Raw genomic sequence first — 15,457 nt, forward strand, 5'->3', positions numbered from 1 at the left:
CGGCCGGGAGGAGGGGACGGGCCGGGCCGGGGGCGGGGACGCGGCGGGGATGGGGATGGGGACGGGGCCGGCGCGGCCCCCCCGCCCCGGGCTGCAGCGGCGGGGCGCGGACGGGCACCGGGCACCGGCATCTTCCACCGCCGGGGCATCCCCGGCCTCCTCCCGGCACCGCAGCGCCCGGGCCCGGCAGCCGCCCCATCCCGGTGGGACCCGGCCGAGCCCGCACCCTGCAGCCGGGCACCCGCACCCTCCAGCCTTGGTACCGGCAGCACAAWCGTGCCTGCACCCAAAACAAGCTGCACCCTGCAGCCGGGCGCTCGAAATCGACCTTGCACCTTGCAGCCTGGCATGTGAACCCAGATCCAGGGCCGGACACTCGGCAGCCTGGCCCTGCCCAGCGGGTCCCACCCCGCCATCCTCCACTCCCACTGGGGTGTTTCCCGGGCAGGGCAGAGCGAGCAGAGCCGCCCAGTGCAGCCCTGGCCCCGCACGGCTCTTCCAGGCTGGTGGCTCAAGGCTTTTGTTGCGGGGTGCCCCAGCTCGCTCCAAAGCTTCTCCCCGACCTGGAGCAGAGATTTTGCTCCGTTTTTTTCCCAGCAGRGATGGGGGAGCAGGCCTCGGTCCATCCCTGGCGGGGATGATGCTYTGCTTTGTGTGAGCCGTGTTCAAGACATCGTCTCCTGCCCACGGCCCGGCTGCCCCCAGCAGCAGCTGCGGCACAGCAGGTGCCCCACACGCCCTCGCCAGCCCTTGAAATAACCCTTAATGAGCAGGAGGGGAAATGACCAGTCCCTCCCGATGGTACACGTGCGCCTCAAAGGCACAAAGAGCCTGGTGCCCGCAGAGCGCAGCAGCCGCCCAGCCGGTTAAATATTCATGGCTGTCCCTTCCCCAGGACCCCCGAGAACAGCAGCAATTCCTCAGCCCCCCGAGCAGTCAGATTGCTCGAGCAATCTCTTTAATGAGGATTAAAAATAATAGTCTAAAAAAATCAATTCCAGAGTATGGTCCTTTATTTATTTTTAAGAGATAATCCTCCTTTATTTTGCATCTGGTTTTAAAAATATTAAAAGCAGCCCTCACTGGAGCTTATTCTTACACCAGTGGCCATGCACTGGAGCCCGGCTGGGGATGCTCTGTGGCACCTGCCACCAGCAGCCACCTGAGCCCTGCCTGCAGTGTCCCTGCCAGGGGACAAACTGCCACAGGGCCCCAGTGCTCCAGTGATGGCTCTTCTGCTCCTCCTGCTCCTGCAGAGGTTTCCACTGTGCCCTCTGCCTCAGCCATGGGTTGTGATGGCCGAGGTGTCCCTTGGGAGAGGCATGGGCACCTGCTCCAGGTGCTGCCAAGGCACTGAGTAAGGGGGGTGCTGCAGCTGCAGGACCCCACTGTCCTGTGATGCTTCCAAACTCCTGCTCCATCCCCATGGCAGCATTGAGGGGTGCTGCTGCTGCCACAGATCACGGTCAAGCTCGCCGCCTCCATCTGCTCCACTCAGCCAAACCCTTGGGGCTGGRCACTCTCATCCCCTCCTGCCCCAGATGATGCCCAGCCTGAGGATGGAAGGGCTGTGGGCTCCCAGGCTGCCCTAGGAGATGACTGATCCCTGCAGGAGCCGCAGCAGCTGCTCTTGGCGCAGCACCCTGGGCATGGGCAGGGGTGAGCCCAGCGCTTCCCGCAGCCGGGTGAAGCTCCCAGGCCTCACCAGGTGCAGGCGCAGGGGCCCAATGCTGCCCTTGAAGCGGAAAGATTTGTAGACRGGGAAATCCTCCTGGAGACACTGGTCCAGCTGTAAGGAGAGGGCAGCTGCCTGTGCTGGCCGCACACCACCTCCCCAGCACCCTCAGCCACCCCACACAGACCCAGAGCAGAGCCCAGGTCCTGCTCACCTTGTAGCGCTGCCCCTCTGACAGATCCCGCAGGCCCTGCAGCTCCATGAACACCTCGTAGTGGGGGGCACAGGGCCCTGAAGAGTCACCTGGAGCGGCACCGTGGGCATGACAGAGCTGCCCGCAGCCCCCTACCCTGCTGGGCACACACCAGGGGCAGCCCCCAGCCCCGCTGGGCACACACAGGCAGTGCCAGCTACATTTCAGGGGGACTCAAACAGATCCAGTGAGGGAGGAACTCACCCAGCAGGCTGCTCTCTGCACAGACGTAGTCAATCAGGCGAGCACCCGGCCACATTTTCAAGGTGCGGCACAGGCTCTGGCAGAACTGCTCCTCAGGGATGCTCTCGCCTCGCACGCTCAGCGTCTGGCTCTCACTGCGGTGCAGGGACACAGGGTGGGTCACTGGCACCCTCCTGTGAACACCCTGCCAGTRCATGGGCCCAAATCCCCGAGGTGAGGGGCAGGGATTGGGGTGTCCTCACCTGCGCACGGGTTCCACCACGGGACACTGCTTGTGGAAGCCGGCCACCCTCAGCACCTCCCCGGTACGGCACCTGCACGGGCAGGGAGGGTGTGAAGGGGAGGTGGGTGCATGGGGCTGGGGCAGGCAGCCCCCCAGGACTGCAGGGCAGGCAGCAGGGTCACCTGTACTCTCCTGGCTGGGCTGTCACAACCAGCCCATACTCGCGGCTGTCCCAGAGCTCATCCAGCAGCGCTGTCCGTGGCTCCTTGCTGGCTGGGCAGGGMAGGAACTCGTAGAAAGCCCAGTCAGGGCACAGCAGGAATCGGGGTGTTGGCTCCCCTGGCCACAGGTTTACACCGAGGAGGGCTGGGCAGAGGCAGTGTGTGTCAATGAGAGCCCCAAATCCTCCCATCCTCGCCCAMACAAGCCTCAGCCCCCTCCAAGGGGGAACAGTTTTTTTCTGGTGCCAGGACAGAGCTGTTTCCAGGTTGTAGGAAACAGCAGCACGSAGATGCACCAGCATCTGGCGGGGCAGGGAGATCTGTGCTGCCATATGGCAGCAGCTCCCTGCGGACACCCRGGGCAGGCCACGGGGACACCCCAGAGCGGGGGACACTCACATCCTGCCGCCCGGTAGAAGGGGCAGTAGAAGGGCAGCCCCTGGCAGTCCCCCTGGCGCAGGGAGTCGCAGTAGAGCCGCTCTGCTCCGTGCRCCGTCCTCACCACCACCGCCTCCAGCTGCGGCCACAGACGCAGMGCGATGCCCTCAAAGCCACGGGCGCACTCGGCGCGGAGCTCCGCTGCCCGGGCAGCATCAGGGCTCAGCAATGCCTGCAGCCGCTCCCGCACCTCCTCGGGCAGCCCGGGCTGGGGGCTCAGCCTGCCCAGCGCCAGCTCCTGGGCCAGCTGGGGCCACTCGGTGCGCAGGGCCAGCAGCGCGTCGTGCAGCTCGGCTGCCAGCCCGGCTTCCAGAACGCGCAGCGCCYGCTGCCTCAGCGCAAAGAGCAGCTGCACCCGCAGCGCGGCGGCCCGAGAGAGCAGCGTGCCCGCAAGGGCCGGAGTGCAGTACAGGGTGGGCAGCGGCCACCCCGCCGGRGCGAGGGGACAGCCAGGGGTCCAGTGCAGCAGGGCCGTGCCCCGGMGGGTCAGTGCCCGCGGGAAGGCGGCGCCGAGCGCATCCAGGTAGAGCAGGGAGCCCTGCGAGAGAGGAGAGGGTGAGGAGGGCAGAGCCCGYGGGGCTCCGCGCCCACCCCGCCCGCCGCTCCCCGCACCTGCAGCGGAGGGTCGGTGTCCCAGCAGCCGCGGAGCAGAGCCCGGAGGTGCAGCGGGGGAACCGGATCCCCCGGCGCTCCGTCTCGACAGGGCTGCCCCAGGGGATGCCKCTCCTGGAACTCCTCCGAGCCTGCYGGGAGAGGCACGAGGTGAGAGGGGCAACCACGGGACCGAGCCCCTTCCCGCGCCCCTTCCCGCAGCCCCGCGCTCACCGCCGGCCATCCCGGTGCCGGTGCCGGTGCCCAGCAGCCGCCGCAGCCGCCGCTCCTGGCTCAGCCGCACATCGCTGCCCAGCGCCTCCAGCCGCCGCCGGTACCGGTCCCCGGCGCTGCGCAGCGCGGAGCGGACGAGGCGGTGCCGCACGGCGGGGACAGCCACGGCCACAGCCATGGTCACGGCCACTGCCACCACCGCCGCGACCGCCACCGCCACCGCCGGCAGCATCGCGGAACGCGGACGCCGCCCCAGAGCAGGGACGCGGCCCTGGACCCCTCTCGCCCACCCGGCTATTCCGCCTCCGGCAGAAATGACGGAGAACTATCGCGCCCGGCGCCGCCCCCCCCTCCCCGCTTTACTTTTATTTTCATTTTCGCCTTTACACAGCACCCCCGGAGCCCCCCGCTTGGCGGGGAATTCAACCGCAATTGAACCCCGAGTACCAGCGCCCCCTGCTCCTCCATCAAGAGCAAGCTCCTTCGGGAAAACTGCAACTGATCCGGTTTACTCTGCTTTTTACCCGGAAAAACGGCCTCAGCCCCAGCCCAACCCCTGCTCCCCACCAGACAGAGCTCCCCGGATCCGCTCAGCTTGTGCCAACGGAGGGCCGACCACCCTGCCCTCGGGGACAGGGACCCCGAACCCTGGGCCCAGCCCCAGCATTTATCGSGTGCACCCCAGAGCTTTGCTGAGGGTCCCCCCTCTGTCCCAAGACACACGTGGCACCCAGAGCTTTTGTGTTACAAAAATATTCCGTGCTTTATTTACTCTGTGATAGAAAAATAACATGGCCAGGACCCCAGAGTTTCCCGCCCAAGCGAGGGAAGAGGCGGGGGGCAGAGGCCTCCGCTTCCCCAAACCCCCTGCCCACCCGACTGCCCTCGCCGGGTGCCCTCGCACCCTGCCACCCTCACCGGCTCCAGAGGGGACACCGAGGCCGGGAGCCGGAGGGGCTCCTGCATCCTTGCGGGCAGAGGAGAAGATGAGGTCCAGGGACCCTGCCACAGCGGAGCAGAGCACCAGCACGGGCTGGGGGAGCCCTGGCCGAACCCCCCCTCTGCCCTCTGCCCTCACGCACCCCTGGGAACGGAGCCACGGGGGAGAACAAGAAGGCGACACGTACATTCTTAGTGACGACTGCGAAAGCGAACCTGAGGCCRGGCTGGCGGCCCCCGCCCCGGTGGCCCCACGGGGGAACGGGGGAGCCGCRGGGCCAGCGCTGGCAGAAGCGGAAAGCCGAAGCTGGGCCTCTTAAAAGGAACATACAGGAAAAACCATGCGACAAATCCGCTGCCGTTTATACAAGGGCATAAACACCAAAGAGCTGGACGCCAGCCTGTGTTTCGGGGCAGCACAGAGCAAATCCTGGGGGCAGGGCCCTCCCGCTGTCCCCTGGCACAGAGACACGAACACAGCACAGTCCCCGCAGCGCCGGGGCCCGGGGCAAGGGACCAGGCACGGGGCTGTCACGACTGGGCGTGGGGGATCCACTGACTGTCCACGGGGCGCCGCAGCAGCTCCTCCACGTGCCTCGCCACATCCATGGTGTCATCCAGGTCAAAATCACCCTCRGGGTCCAGCACAGGGTCGGGACTGCGGGAGGCAGGGGGTGAGGGGGGGACCAGCCGCGGTAGGAYGGGGACAGGAGATGTGATACCTACTTCTGCGTGTACATGTTGTAATGAGGCTGGGAGCAGACGGCTGGAGAGGGCGCCTGGTCCATGTAGGTGGCCCCTCCAGAGGCAGAATCGCCTGATGCATTGACAAACCTGTGGGGATGGGTCTCATGAGCATTGGTATGGGACAGGATTGGTTCACCCAAATGGCCAAGGTGTCTCCCAAAGCTCAGCACCCAGACCTGAGCTCCACAGCGCCCTGGACTGCCACCCAACCCAGCCAATTCAACGCTGGGAACCCACGGCAAACCCTGCCCAGGATCCGCCTTCAGTGTCACACTTACTCTGGCACCACTTGCTTGATCTGTGGCTTCACATATCCATCCACAGCTTTAGCTAGAGAGGRAAGAAGGCAGCACTGAGGCCCCAGGCTCCAGCACATGCCACGACCCCAGGCAGCACTGGGGGCTCACTCGTGGCCAGAGGCAGAGCCCCCATGGGGCCAGCGTGGGCCAGGGGGATGCTGAGAACACCAGCTCCACCCTGGCTGGATGAACAAAGGAGGGGACGCACAGGGGGTGAAGGGACAGCGCTACCTGGCGTGGACTCACAGAGAACCGGCGTGTAGTACTTGGAGAACACCTCGTCCTTGGGCCGGTCGGGGAACACATAGATGAGGTAATTGAGATCCCCGAGGCGGTCGGCCAGGGAGCGGATGGAGAAGTCCCTGGTGGTGAAAGGCATCAGGTTCCAGAACATCCTCTCAGCTGCAAGACAAGAGCGAGGACCACGGTGACTACCAGAGCTTGAAGCAGCTCCTGGACCTGCTGTGGACATGGGCTGCAAGGTCACTTCAAGCACCAAAGAGCATGAACAGTTGAGGATGAAGCAAAAAATGGGAAAAGGCAGGAAGCACAGCAAAGCCAAGGCAGATCTGGCCTCATCCTGACACTTGGGGGGCAGGTTCCCCAACCTTGGGGCTCCATGGGGCTTCTCAGCCATGCAACCCTCCAAAGGACGCTGTCACAAACAAGAAGCAGCATCCTGCATGGGGTCAGGCCACCCCTGAAAACTCCTGCCCTGGGGAGCACCACTGAGTCACTGCATTTTGTACAGTCCACATCAGTCCCCAGGGCTGGGTCAGAGGGTCCAGCCTGGTCCCTCCTCCCCGCTGCTGCCAGCGTTTGGGCCTGGCACACCCACAGCACCACTCCCCGTGGCACAGCCAAGGCATTCTGCGGGCTCCTGCGCTCGCCCCTTTCCCAGGATGGCTCCAGTGTGCCCTGCCGTGGCASTGCCAGCACCCCACGGTGGTGGCATGAGATGGCCAAGCCTCAGGCTGGGGCCAGGGACACTCATTCCAGGGGTGCCAGCTCCCAGGGCACACTCACAGGAGTCGAACTTCCAGGCAATGGTGATGCCGCCGATCTCCGAGTCGCTGAAGCGCAGGAGGAAGGTCCCRTCGGGTTTGTTGATGAGCAGGTCGTGCGCCTGCTGCTTGTTGACGAAGCCCAGGATGGCCCTAGGCAGAGTAGGGCGTCAGGGCTCGGGGCTCGGGCCGGGCAGCACGGGGCAGGGCGGCTCTTACCCGTCATTCCAGTGCGGCTTCAAATGCTTCTTCAGCACCTCCATGACCCCGTCAAACCACTGCCAGAAGGTGTAATTCCTCCCGGGCAGGTTTTCCTGTTGAAACCCTCAGAAAATGAGCGCTGCCATCGCCAGCCTCTGAGCTTCTGTGACACAGCACAGACACTGGGTGCAGCAGCAGAGACTCGGGGACCCCCAGGTGGGTGTTCCCTTCCATCCCCCTCAGCACGAGCCCTGGCAGGGCTCCGAACCCAGGCTGCTCACCCTGTTGAACTGGGACCAGGACACCGTGGTGCTGCTGTATTCCTCCAGGTGGTTGCTGGTGCTGTTGAAGAGTTTTTGTGCCAGGAACACCAGGTTCTCCTTGGTCAGCCCACGGCTGCTCTGCACCTCCGCTTTGAATTTCATATTGAGCGCCTCGCAGAGCTGCGGCCACTGCACCTTATCGGGCACGGCGAAGGGCACACGGCCCTGGGGGAGAAAGATGGGTCAGCACCAGCTCTCCCTGACRCCTCTGTCATGTCCCTACTCCCTGTTTCAGGGCTGATGGGGTCAGTCCTGCCCCCCATGGCACTGGCACTCACAGGTTCAGCGAATGCATTGTCCCAGAGCACGGTGGCCGTGGCGTTGTTGTCCTGGCTGCCGTGCACAATCACCACCACAGGCAGGGACAGTGTCTGCCGAGAGGAAAGAGAACACAATGGGATGTGGGGCATCCAGGGAGCATCACCCACGGGCAMCCTGCGGCCCCAGCCCAGCCCCATCCCTGCGGGCACAATGCCCATGGCTCGCCTGCAGAGGGGACATGGTGGCTTTACCTTCACCTGGAAGACCAGCTCGTTCCCACCAACGCTGAACTGTGACTCGAAGAGGATGGTGAATTTCTCCTCTGTCACCGACTCAGCCCCGCGGCGATCCGAGCGTTTGATCCGCTTCAGGGACTGCAGGGACCCGAGGGGTGAGCACAGAGGAACAGCTGGGGACACCGGGGTGGACACAGAGGGACACCAGGGGACAGGAGGGGGAAGCAGGGGCGCTCACCATGTTGCGGAAGTGKGCGCTGAGCGTCCCCGTGGCCTGGTGATACTCCATCACGCAGCAGTTGTTGAGGATCTCCCCGCTGCTCTCACTGCCACGGGAATGCACAAAATCAGGGGACCACCGGCACTGGGAGCAGTGTGAGTGCAGCCCCCTCCCCACCACACCCCACTAACTCCAGCCCCTGGCACTGGGAGCAGTGTGGGTGCAGCCCCCTCCCCACCATGACCCACACTCCCAACCCCTGGCACTGGGAGCAGTGTGGGTGCAGCCCCCTCCCCATCATGCCCTGCTAGCCCCAGCACCCCCACTCACACTCCCAGCCCCTGGCACTGGGAGCAGTGTGGGTGCAGCCCCCTCCCCACCATGACCCACACTCCCAACCCCTGGCACTGGGAGCAGTGTGGGTGCAGCCCCCTCCCCATCATGCCCTGCTAGCCCCAGCACCCCCACYCMCACTCCCAGCCCCTGGCACTGGGAGCAATGCAAGGTACAGCCCCCTCCCCACCATGTCCCACTAAACCCAGCCACCCTGCCCCACACTCCCAGCCCCCCGCACTGGGAGCAATGTGAGTGCGGCCCCCTCCCCACCATACCCCACTAACCCCAGCCCCTAGCACTGAGAGCAGTGAGAGGTGCAGCCCCCTCCCCACCATGCCCTGCTACCCCCAGCCACCCACACTCCCAGCCCCCAGCACTGGGAACAGTGTGAGTGCAGCCCCCTCCCCTCCCCAGCACACCCCACTCCCCCAGCAGCCCCAGCCCCTGGCATTACTTGCGGGTGCTCTCGTTCTTCAGCAGGGCCTTGGCYTGCTGCTCGCTGATGATGGTGGCCTTCACTTGGGGTGGGTTCATGTGCACGTTCAGCTTCCCCCCCACCAGGAGCCGCACGGTGGCCGCAAACTTGGTCTGTGTCTTCAGCACCTGGGGGGGCTGCTTCTCGATGATGAAGGTGCTGGGGGAGCAGGGGGGTCAGGGGAGTGGGCAGGGCAGGGCAGGGCCAAGCCAGCCCCCCRCCCAGCTGTGCCCAACAATACCTGGTGACCAGGGCAGAGATGATGTCGGTGATGGTGCCGTTGAGCTCTGACAGCATCTCCTCCACCGGGCCCGGGATGGGCAGCTGCTGGCACAGGTGCTCGGCACGGCGGATCTGCTGCCGGTTCTGCCAGATGATCTCCGCCAGCTTCTCACACCTGGGGGCAGCCGGGCTCAGCGTGCACCGGGGTCAGCACCCCGTGTGCCATCCCGCCCCGCCGGGCACTCACCAGGTCTGCAGCACGTCCAAGGTGCCCTCGGGTGGGCCCCCGTTGCCCGCCAGCTGCTGCCGGCGCTTCCACTGGATCAGCTCGTCGTCCAGGATGGTYGTTTGCTGCTTGCGCAGCAGCTGCAGCGTCTTCTGGTGCTTCTCAGCCAGGTCCTGCGAGGAGGGACAGTGTCACAGGAAGTGGGGACAGTGTCACAGGGTGTCATGGGGAGCAGGGACAGTACCACAGGGCATCATGGACAGCATCACAGGGTACAGGGACAGTGTCACAGGGCATTGTGGGGAGCAAGGACAGTGTCACAGGGTGCAGGGACAGTGTCACAGGGTGTCATGGGGAGCAGGGACAGTGGCACAGGGCATCACGGGGTGCAGGGTCAATGTCACAGGGCATAATGGGGAGCAGGGACAGTGTCACAGGGCATTGTGGGGAGCAGGAACAGTGTCACAGGATGTCACGGGGAGCAGGGACAGTGTCACAGGGCATCATGGGGAGCTGGGACTGTGTTACAGGGTGTCACGGGGCACAGGGACAGTGTCACAGGGCATCATGGGGAGCTGGGACTGTGTTACAGGGTGTCACGGGGCACAGGGACAGTGTCACAGGGCATCATGGACAGCATCATGGGGAGCAGGGACAGTGTCATAGGGCTTCATGGACAGCATCATGGAGCACAGGGACACCAGCACAGGGCATCATGGGGTGCAGGGACAGTGTCACAGGGCATCATGGGGAGCAGGGAGAGTGTCACAGGGTGTCATGGGGTGCAGGGTCAATGTCACAAGGTGTCACAGGTAGCAGGGACAGTGTCACAGAGCATCACACATAGCAGAGGACAGTCTGTCACAGGCTGCCATCACTCACCACGCGGTACTGCTGTAGTGTCTGCGCCTCRCGGTGCAGCCAGGCCTCCAGCGACGCCTTTTTCTGCTGCAGCGTCGTCTCCCGTGACATGCGCTCCTGGGGACCCAGCTGGGACAGCTGGGAGAACTGGGCTGGGGGACAGGGAACAAYGTCAGGGCTGGTCCTGTCAGCACCCCGGGCCCGTGCTCCTCGGCCCCCCACCCACCTTGGAGGCGCATGTTCTCCTGGTACTGGATGATGAAGTATTCCTGCGTCTGCTGCAGCTTTTTGAGCTCGTTCTCCGAGTCCTGCGTGATGAGCCGCAGCTCCTCGAAGGTCTGGTTGATCTGCAGGTGCTTCTGGGACATGGCGTCCACCAGGGAGCCGGTTGGGGAAGGGCTCTGAATGGGGCACAGGGCACACTCAGCACGGGGAGGSGGTCTTTGTTTATTCATGTTTTATTTTAGAAGTTTTTATATTTATACATATATATATAAAAGCAAACTCTTTACCAATACTTCTCAAAAAGTGGCACAAAAATACAGTACAAAAACACAGCCTCCAGTACAAGACCCGCAGTTACAGCAGCACTTTCTAGAACGTCAAATCCAAGATCAGCTAATGCGTGAAACGACAAGGCAGTGAGGAATTCACTGGGCTGTTCATCGTGAAGGAGACCCCCAGAGCATCCCCCCAACCCTGCAGAACCCTCTCCCTCCCCATCCCAACCCTCACTCACGTTGTTGGCCTCCCGCACCAGCCGCTGCTCGTGGTAGAGGATGTGGCGGATGCAGCGCACCAGCTCCATGGGGCACCGGTCGTACGTGTTCTGTGGGGACAGCACGGCCTGAGCCAGGCACGGGGCAGGGACCCCACTGGCCCCACAGCCCTGCCCACGGCCCCCCACTCGCCTGCAGCTGCGTGGCGTAGTGCCCCAGCTTGATCTTCAGCAGGAAGCCGTCCTCACCCACTTGGTGGTCCGCYTTCTTCTGCAGCTCCTGGATCAGCCCCTCCAGAAGCTGCGTGGCCTTCACGTTCTCCTGGGGGTTGTCAAGGTCAATGGAGTCCCTGCGTGGAGCAGAGCGGTGTCAGGGCAGTGGGGAGCCACCAGCCCCTCGGGGTGGCCGCTGCCAAGCCCAGCACCCCTCTGGGGACCTCTGGGGATCTCTGGGGACCTCTGGGGACCTCTGGGGACAGGACACCCCGACCTACCATGCCTGGCTCTCGATCCATTGTGACAGGTAGTGCCGCACCTCGATGGGGAAGTGCTGCCCGTAGAGCGCCTGCATCTGCCGCAGGGCTTCTCCCTGGAGCTGCTGGGCCTGGATCCACACCGCCATGGCTCAGCACCTGCGGGAAATAGGGAGGGAGGGAGGGAGGGAGGGAGGGAGGGAGAGCACTGTCAGGGCACCTGCAGGACTCAGGCAGAGGAGTCTGGCCCTGCTCCCTTTGCAGGATTCTCCGTGTTCCCGAACCCTTTACTGGAGTGGATGGAGTCTCGGGCGCTACCAGCGCTGTCTGCAGCTGCTGAAAGAAGGGACACGCGGGGGCAGCGGACCCTGGCTCTGAGTCACCCCCTCTTTTCTAGGAACAGCCCTGGGGGTGCCCGGAGCCAGGGACGTGCCTCTGCGCGGCCTCTCCACATGGTTCTCATTTCCCCTCGCCGCGCCACGGGATGGCAGCCACGGCTGGCCACGCGAATGAGGAAACGGGCCAGGGGGAGGAAGGGCTGCCCAGAAATCCAGGGTGACGCAGAGCAGAGGCCCCCGCTGCGCTCACCCCGCTGCTGCCCACACCCTGGCAGTGCCGACACGCAGGAGCAGCCCCAGCCCCAAAACCCCACACCGTCCCTGAGGAGTCCCCACTGTGTGCCCCATGTCCTGGTGGGGACGCACAAACCTCCCCAAAGCAGTTTTTRGGGTGGCTCCATGCAGGGATTCTGTGCACCACACAGCCTTGGCTCCCCTGGAGGCAGGCAGGGGTGAGATGTGGTGACAGCACCTCCACTAAAATCCAGTGTGTAATCCCCTGGGCAGTCACACCCGTGGCTCGAGGGAGCTGCAGGAACAACCTGCAGTTGGGTGTTTGAGGGTGACACAATGGTGAGCGACACGGGAGGGCCTGGGGGGCTCAARGTTCCCCTGCATGAGGAGATGCAGTAAACAACATTTAAATACACTCACATCCAACCCATCTGGGATTTGGCAGCACACAGAGGGGCCAGRCAGGGCAGAGAGGCCTCGGGCATGTCCCAAGGCCGGGTGAYCAGAACAGGACCTGATCACTGAACRGGCTGGCGACAAGCAGAGGGACTGAGCCAGCGGGGGCYGTGCTTCCCCCTGTCCCCAAAGCATTTTGTTCAGCCTCACAAACACCCAGTGGCCCACAGGGCTCCAAAAGTGCTGTCATATGGTCAGGGGCACACACTGGGGGACAGTGGCAGTGGGTCCGAGCGGAGCAGCCACAGCCAGAGCCCCTGAGCCAGGCACACCCGCCCCCGAACAGGAAGAGGAACAATAACCCTGAGCTGGCTAAAAATGAATTTTTCCCCTATAAAAAGGGAGGAACGTTTCCACATTCACAGAAATCACCAAGYTGGAAACGCTGCTGGCAAGGAGGGGCCTGGGGAGGCAGAAGAACGCCAGCAAGGAGGAAAGGGAAGGTGGGATGGCCGACAGCAGGACATGCTGCTGTTGGGAATTGCGGACGCCTGATAAGGGGCAGAGCCAGGAACAGCCAYGCCAGTGCCACCACACCACAGAGTGACCGAAGTCCCCAGGACTGCGGGGACATCTGCATGGACACAGAGCAAACAGACACTGCCCTGCCTGATAAAATGGTGATCTCTTCCCATCTCACAGTGACAAAACACTTCCTACTCCACTCCAGCATGTTGTTAAGCAACGAGCCTCTGGCTGCTCTGTGGCGAGACAGCAGGCACTGCATTTGGCCAGTGCCAGTCGGGAGCAGGAACACCAGCATCCCATCCGCCTCTACAAGGGGCTGTGCAGGCAGAACCCACCTGGTGTGTGCCCCAAAACACCATTTGCACCAGGCTTGGGCACAACCTCCACAGACATTGCCAATGCAGCAGGACATGCCATTTCTCCAAGCACCTCATTTTTGTCTCTTGTGCCTCACCTGTGGACAAACCAAACCTCCCCGTGGGCTGCAGGGTACCCTGACCACCCCAGCACGAGTGACCAGTGCCACTTGCCACGGGCAGATGTTTGTCCCTGTGACTCAACACAGCAGCTCCGTTTCAGCACAAGCTGCAGCACCATGATACCACCAAAAACCTGCCAGCCTTTCCAGGCAGCCCTGCCTCCCGCTCCTGGGACCATGCCCAGCACCTCGGTGGCACCACCCAAGGGATTCACCCCCGTGCCCAGGGACACTCACCCACCCCAGTGCCACCTCCAGYCCCAGCAGGGCGGCTGCAGCCTCAAGCACTGCCGTGGGTCAGCCACGCTGCAGCCGCCGGCCCCGTGCGCGCTCCAACAACTGCAAGAGGCAGATAATTGTCGTGGTTTGGGCTACTTTGCATTTACTCGCTGGCAGCGAGCTGGAACCCACCCGTCACTGCGGCTCGGTTAACCAGCAGCACTCGACAAGCCACAGCAACGCGCTCACCGGAGACTCTCTGCCTGTAAAGCGGCACAGGGAGCAGCTCCCCGGGTTAGGGCCGCTGCTGAGAGACCCCAGAGCTGTGGGGAGGAACCCCAGAGCTGTGGGAACAGCAGAGAGGGAGATGCCAGCAGTCATTGCTTCTGCCTCTTACAACCCTGCTGCCCGCTGCTGATGGGGAAGCACTGCCAAACCCAATGCAAAACAGGAGAAACCCACCCAAAATTGGCACTCAGGCAGGCAGAGGCAGCAGGGCAGGAAAGGGTGAGCACGGGGGAGGCGGCAGCTCCGCTGGGGCTGGGCACAGCCAGGGGAGTGGTGTGACCACACCGGGGAAGGGTCGCAGCCACGGCGGCAGCAACAAGTCCCGAGCTGCAGGAGAGCCGGAGCACATCCGTGGGCAGCCAGAAGGGAAATGCCTCACAGACTGAAAACAGCAGCGGCACCTTCCCACGTGCCACGGGCACGGCAAAATCCAAACACACGCAGACTGTGCGCGGGATGCTGGCTGCACACATACACTCATCCCGAGGGCTCCTCTGAGAGGGACACCCCTGCCCTGCTGCTGGCACAGCCCCCAAAAGCAACCTCTGCCCTRACCCACGCCTCGAAGGGCCAGCAAAACCCTAGGGAACACCACAGCAAAGCGCTCTGGCTGTAATCCCCCCGCCCCGCTCCCCTCCGCCGCGGCACTGCCCTTTGGCCGGGGGCTGTCCGGAGCCCGGCGGTGTCCGGAGCGCTGTCCTCCCGCGGCAGGGGCGCGGCGCTGGGCTCCGGAGGAGCGGCCCTGCGCCCGCTGCGCCTCCCGCCGCAGTAAACACGGACACGTGGTTTCTCGGCACCTCCGGGAACCCGCGATCGCTTCCAGGTCAGAGCCGGCCCCGCTTGTGGCCGCACGGCCGGACCCTGCACCCTGCGGGGCCACCGCCGAGGGGMTCCGGTGCTGCCCCGGCCAGCGCTGCCCCTGTCCCCTAAGGGAAGGTGTCCTGCAGCCCTCCAAGGTGGGCAGCCCCAAGCGAGGTCCCTCCAGGGCGGGATCCGGCCCCGGGCACGGTGGGGTGACAGCAGCGAGCGGCTCCGGTTACCCCAACACAAACACCCCGCTCTCCGCTCACAGCGGCCCCCCGTCCGCTCCAGCTCACCCCAGGGCTCCCGCAGCCTGGTGTGGGGTGTCCCGTCCTGCAGCAGCCCTTCCCCAGGGTCCGGCCCCGCTCTGCCCCACGCCGCTCCGATGTCCGGCCCCAGGACAGCCCGGCCGCGGCTCTCGGCGGGCACAGCCSGGCTCCCGGGCGGCCGTTTCGCTGGCTGCGCACTACAGGAAGGAGCAGAGAGCAGCTATTTCCTTCCAAAATGTCAGCTGCCTGCGCAGGACAGCCTGCCCCCACTGCTGGCAGCCTCCTCTGCCAGTGCCGCCCGCGGGGTGCCCGCCGGGCAGTGGGGCTGACACACTCTGTGGTTCGGCCACTCACACCTGGCCGTGGCCAGAGCAGGCACAGCCTCTGTCCCTCAGCAGGTCAGTGGCACCGASCCCCCTGGCTGGCTGAGAGCTGGACGGGACCCCAGGAACCCCTGCWGGAGTTTGGAATGGGGGAAAACGGGACCCACTCACCTGAACCCCCCAGCTTCACTCACAACCCCCAG

At 64.3% G+C, this 15,457-nt stretch overlaps 2 protein-coding genes across 2 annotated transcripts in view; both read right to left on the bottom strand.

The window, feature by feature from the left end:
* Positions 1-1,003: 1,003 nt before the first annotated feature.
* GHDC (GH3 domain containing) lies at positions 1,004-4,093 on the bottom strand. The gene is made up of 8 exons (XM_057379533.1): positions 3,840-4,093; positions 3,627-3,757; positions 2,976-3,552; positions 2,538-2,721; positions 2,375-2,446; positions 2,133-2,266; positions 1,890-1,978; positions 1,004-1,789 (listed from the first exon to the last, which is right to left on the bottom strand). The coding sequence occupies exons 1-8, from the start codon at positions 4,069-4,071 to the stop codon at positions 1,589-1,591; spliced, it is 1,620 nt and encodes a 539-aa protein (XP_057235516.1). The 5' UTR covers positions 4,072-4,093; the 3' UTR covers positions 1,004-1,588.
* A 489-nt stretch (positions 4,094-4,582) lies between these two features.
* The window catches only part of LOC130581463 (signal transducer and activator of transcription 5B), a 14,374-nt gene continuing 3,499 nt past the window's right edge, over positions 4,583-15,457 (bottom strand). Inside the window, exons 2-19 of the mRNA XM_057379576.1 lie at positions 11,402-11,539; positions 11,101-11,257; positions 10,929-11,018; positions 10,416-10,590; positions 10,211-10,341; positions 9,350-9,501; positions 9,122-9,277; positions 8,860-9,039; positions 8,088-8,175; positions 7,865-7,987; positions 7,631-7,723; positions 7,311-7,517; positions 7,048-7,142; positions 6,851-6,981; positions 6,056-6,226; positions 5,804-5,855; positions 5,505-5,612; positions 4,583-5,436 (exon numbers count right to left, since the gene is read on the bottom strand). Coding sequence (XP_057235559.1) covers positions 5,310-5,436; positions 5,505-5,612; positions 5,804-5,855; positions 6,056-6,226; positions 6,851-6,981; positions 7,048-7,142; positions 7,311-7,517; positions 7,631-7,723; positions 7,865-7,987; positions 8,088-8,175; positions 8,860-9,039; positions 9,122-9,277; positions 9,350-9,501; positions 10,211-10,341; positions 10,416-10,590; positions 10,929-11,018; positions 11,101-11,257; positions 11,402-11,529 — 2,364 coding nt within the window. The 5' untranslated portion in view covers positions 11,530-11,539 and the 3' untranslated portion in view covers positions 4,583-5,309. The remainder of the gene's footprint in view (positions 5,437-5,504; positions 5,613-5,803; positions 5,856-6,055; positions 6,227-6,850; positions 6,982-7,047; positions 7,143-7,310; positions 7,518-7,630; positions 7,724-7,864; positions 7,988-8,087; positions 8,176-8,859; positions 9,040-9,121; positions 9,278-9,349; positions 9,502-10,210; positions 10,342-10,415; positions 10,591-10,928; positions 11,019-11,100; positions 11,258-11,401; positions 11,540-15,457) is intronic.

This window comes from Malurus melanocephalus, unplaced genomic scaffold, assembly GCF_030028575.1.
Source record: "Malurus melanocephalus ecotype Western Australia unplaced genomic scaffold, MMel_1.1 scaffold_411, whole genome shotgun sequence".
Lineage (NCBI taxonomy): Eukaryota > Metazoa > Chordata > Aves > Passeriformes > Maluridae > Malurus > Malurus melanocephalus.